At 33.1% G+C, this 4,682-nt stretch overlaps 1 protein-coding gene across 1 annotated transcript; it reads left to right on the top strand.

Moving 5' to 3' along the window:
• The first annotated feature begins 1,675 nt into the window (after positions 1-1,675).
• Positions 1,676-3,632, top strand: LOC131152771 (putative cyclin-D6-1). The gene is made up of 7 exons (XM_058104618.1): positions 1,676-1,743; positions 1,828-2,058; positions 2,159-2,248; positions 2,363-2,458; positions 2,556-2,757; positions 2,850-2,980; positions 3,082-3,632. The coding sequence occupies exons 2-7, from the start codon at positions 1,903-1,905 to the stop codon at positions 3,286-3,288; spliced, it is 882 nt and encodes a 293-aa protein (XP_057960601.1). The 5' UTR covers positions 1,676-1,743; positions 1,828-1,902; the 3' UTR covers positions 3,289-3,632.
• The last annotated feature ends 1,050 nt before the right edge of the window (positions 3,633-4,682 follow it).

The following is a 4,682-nucleotide window of genomic DNA, read 5'->3' as shown; positions in this document are numbered from 1 at the left end:
ATTTTTTATATTAAATATTAACATGGTAGTGTTTGAGAATATAGGTTTAGGACTTACGAATATGATTTCTACACATTTGGGTAAAACTCAATATAATGTTGTACTAAATTTTTTTAAATTCACACAAATTTAAATCCAAAATCGGAGAATTAAACCCTGGGATGAAAGGTTAGTCTATTAAATAAGATATACTAATTATAATAAAATATAATATGTTAATTATTTGTTTATATAATTAGCTCCCCCTAACTATAATTCCTAGATCCACCGCTAGTAATAAATGATGCAACGGCTGTCATAATTCACTGTTAGTAGACTCATTAAATTCAAACATGAAAAGCATTTTTTAAATCATAAAGTAATTATCATCTTAAGAGTTATATTTAAAATCATAATTTAAAAAAAAAAAAATAGAATAGTAATGGGAGCTGTAAAGAGATATAACCCCTTTATAAATCTTATACCTCTTAAACGTAGATTTTATTTATTTTAGAGAAAACTTGCCTATGTAAATTAAAGGAGATGCAAAAGTTGAGGTCGAGAGAACTCGGGAGAGTATTCCAATATGTTGTAGGATAATTTATATATATATATAAAATACTATAGTTACACAATGTATTCTTTGTTCTACACTAATTTGAGTGTCAGGGAAGGTCTTTGGAAGCAGTCAAACCTAATTTGCCCCTATTGAAAATTTGAAAATAAAGATATGTTTTGGGTAAATTGAAAAGATGTACCCACTAAAAATACTCATTTACTTCCAAAAATACAGTTGTATGTCGTATAATATGCAATTAGTTATGTTGTACCCTAACTTAAACATATTGCATCGTATCATAGGGGAAGTTCCAATGCATCCACACCTAATTAGTTTAGTCAGAGAGGGAGGTATCATCCAGGATTTTCGAGTCTTTCAATTTGTAACAACCTTTAATTGTATAACTCTCTCGGTATAAGTTACAACTCAGTTAAACATATACGTGAGTCTTGTCTTTTCAACGCAGTATATAGGTTGTTGTAAAATAATTAAAACAAAAGATTTACTAATTTAGCAAAACTCAAAATTTCCAAAGATAATACCTAATAACCATAATATATAAGTATATAACTATAATTAAATGCTATAATTATATATATATATATAATAAAATTATTATAAAAAGAGACAACTACCTCGATGAATTATTTGAATATTTGAAGCAAAAAATATGTTGAGCATTGTGTTTTTCAAAAAAAAAAAAAAATTCTTTTGTGTTATAGATATATGTATATATATATATATATATATATATAACTGAAACTTTTCAAATATAATACTAATAATCATAATATATAACGATAATTAAATGCTATTGAATACAAAAAATAAATTTAAATACTAATTTTCTTATTTTTTCATTTTTTTTCTTCTTTGCGATTGATTCATAAAATAAAATCATAATTATAATGATAAACCTATTCATGGGAATAGAATATGTATGAAATAAAATTTTTACCAAAAAATAGGATTATCTCAAGAATTGGCTGAGTCAGAGTGTGCAAATCAAAAATATGTTATTCAAAAATAAAAACTTTTCTTTTGGGTGTTATATATAATATTATTATAATAATATATTGTGTATAATATGTAATATATATATATATATATGTAGGAGTTTAGGCCGTATATCTTCCCGAGAGACAGAAGTTAACTAATGGATGTGGAGAACTGGGACGACTGAGGAAGTCGGATGACACGGGACTGTATACTTTCTTTTCCAGCACATAAAGCGAAGCTTCTGATCTTTAATTTGATTCTCATTTTCACTCTGCAAATTTTCTTCACAGGAACGATGGCATTCCCCCATTGATGAACCTCCCACCAGATTCCACAGCTTACACACGAATTAAATTCAAAAATTAATGGAGTTCGATTTAGAAAATCCAATGACGCACTTCGAGGAACACCAACCAGACACCATTCCTGCTCTGTTCGCCACCGAATCAGATCACATGCCCTTTGGAGCCCATGACTTCTTTCTCTCGCACCGTCCACAAGCAATCTCTCTCATTCTACAGGTATAGTTTTTCTCAGCATTCATGTCTCTGTTTCAAGATTTTCTTTTCTTTTTTTTTTTCTTTTCTCGTGAGATTGTTGTTTACTTGGTTCCGTTATCAGGTTCAATTCTCTTGCAACTTGGACCCCTGCATCTCCTATCTTGCTCTGACCTACGTGGATCGATTCATCTCCAAGCAAGAAATCTTACTGGTAAATTTAATGGTTCTGGGGATTGATTGTATCGTATTGATGATGTAAGATTTATTAAACGCTTCAATCAGATGGGCCAGATTAGTTAAGAACCATTCTACATTGATGTTTTAGGAAGATAAGCCATGGATTCTGAAACTGCTGGTGATCTCTAGCCTCTCTCTGGCTGCAAAAATGAAGAACACTAATCTCTCCCTCTCCGATTTTCAGGTTAATCAATCAATCTCCTTTTTTTCCTCAAAAATTAATATTTAAGTTAAAGATTGAAGTACATTAATAAATCATTTCGAAAAATCACGATGAACAGAGAGAGGAAGGTCTCATCTTTGATACCCAAACGATTCAGCGCACAGAGCTTCTCATTCTCAGCACTCTGAACTGGAGAATGCGCTCCATAACGCCTTTCTCCTTCCTCAGTTTCTTCATTTCGTTATTCAAACTCAAAGACCCTCCATTGATGCAAGCCCTCAAAGCTCGAGCTACTCAGATCATCTTCAGAGCTCATCACGGTAACATTTAACCCTCACATTGAATCCACACCCCTTTTTTGGTTAGATAAAAATTTTTATTAACAATTTAAAATACTCTGTTTTGATTGCAGAAATGAAGCTTTTAGAGTTCAAGCCATCCATAATTGCAGCATCTGCTCTTCTCTCTGCGGCCTACGAGCTATTCCCATTGCAGTTCCCCTGTTTTCAAAACAGTCTAGCTGCTTGCGAATTTGTAAATAAAGTAAGTACCGAAACGTCGAAAGTACTTTCTTTGATTTCTGTAATTAAAGGAAGCATTAATGTAATGTGTCGTACAAATGCTGTTGCATAATTGCATTGCAGGAGAGGCTTTTGGGTTGTTTGGGCGCCATGCAGGGGATGGCGGAGATGGACGGCTGCGATGAATCCACGTTGGACACGGTGTCAAACGCGAAGACCCCGGTCAGCGTATTGGACGGCCAGTACTGCGGGAAATCGGAGAGCGAGAGCACGGTGATGCAGGGGAGGGAAATCAAACGGCGGAGGGTTGGTCATCTTTTGCAGCGATGATGCGTATCAGATTTCGCAGATTCGGCAGTGGCGACGGAGGTACTAAAACAGTAAAACGACGTCGCATCGGCTGCATGGACCGGTCAATCTTTCTCCTACGATTATCTAAAGAAATGAGGGATCAAGCGGCTCTGATTTGATAGAGAAGAAATGGACGGCTCACAGTAATCACTGCTCCCCAATTTCCTAGAAAACTCTTCCTCACCTTTCCTCCCTTCAAAACGACAGAGAAAAAAAAATTTAAATTAAAGTGAAATATTTTCTTTTTTAGTTTTTCTTATTTTAATATATTGATTCTGCGGATTGTGAGGGAGCATTTGGGACAAAACGAAGCTTTCGCATTGAGTTTTCCTCTTTAACATGTTTGTGTTCTTCTTTAGCAGGTGAATTAAATAATAAATATGGAGTTAAATAATGCCCCCTAAAAGCGTGGCTAAGTAGCAAGTACAAATTATGGCACAAATCCTTAACTCGGATTTTTTAGGTTTGATTTTTTCAAAAATTTAATTAATATTTAAGTATGCGTTTGTCTATTAGGGAATATTTTATTTAGTAGTTAAATTTTGAATTTTTTATGTTTAAAAATTTATGCACGAAGTCAAAATAAAGGGATGCAAAAGACTATTAGATGAAAAATTTACTTATGATATATCGGTCCAATGTAGACTTTTAATATGAAAAAAAAAGAGTGATTATAAGTCACCACTTTTGTTAGGCTTTTCTGATGATAAATTTTTTGAAACTAGCTATTTAATCTAGGAGCAAGTCTTTATGTTGTTCATAATAATAATAACTTTCTTGAGCTGAGTTTTAAAAGCAAAGAGCTAAAAGAGGTATTTTCTTGGCCATGTGGTAAAGAAAGATTTTCTTACAAGTTTAATTAGACATTCGTTAAAGGTGTGGATCGGACTAGTAAAAAGGAAGGGTCTTAACTCATCTATGATATAAGGCTAGCTGGGTTTACTTCTTTTCCCACGAGCTAATTGTTACCAAGCAATATTAATAAATACGCACACATAAACAATGAGAGGGAGAGAGAGAGAGAGAGAGAGAGAGAGAGAGAGAGAGAATGAATGTGGATCGGACTTGTAAAACAAAAGGGTCTTAAAGGACTAGTAAAACAAAAGGGTCTTAACTCATTTATGATACAACACTAGTTGGATTTATTTCTTTTCTTACAAGAGCTAATAGTTACCAAGCAATCTTAATAAATATACACACATATACCTGGGGGGAGAGAGAGAGAGAGAGAGAGATTACAAGGACCACTCCATAGTTAGTAAAGATATAACAAAATTATAATACATAAAAGAAGTACAAGAAAATTACATAATTCAAGACTAGGTTTAAATCTACTGGTCAATCCAATAATAATCTAATCACCATCCAGGCGT

Source organism: Malania oleifera, chromosome 4, assembly GCF_029873635.1.
Source record: "Malania oleifera isolate guangnan ecotype guangnan chromosome 4, ASM2987363v1, whole genome shotgun sequence".
Classification (NCBI taxonomy): Eukaryota; Viridiplantae; Streptophyta; class Magnoliopsida; order Santalales; family Ximeniaceae; genus Malania; species Malania oleifera.
Note: the sequence above shows the minus strand (reverse complement) of the source record. Positions and strands in the feature narration are given on the sequence as shown.

Bases quoted from the DNA above. Each gene is read 5' to 3' on its own strand.
- LOC131152771 (XM_058104618.1), top strand. From the start codon at position 1,903: ATGGAGTTCGATTTAGAAAATCCAATGACGCACTTCGAGGAACACCAA. The intron at 2,059-2,158 runs GTATAGTTTTTC...TTCCGTTATCAG, and splicing joins CAATCTCTCTCATTCTACAG to GTTCAATTCTCTTGCAACTT. The intron at 2,981-3,081 runs GTAAGTACCGAA...ATTGCATTGCAG, and splicing joins CTTGCGAATTTGTAAATAAA to GAGAGGCTTTTGGGTTGTTT.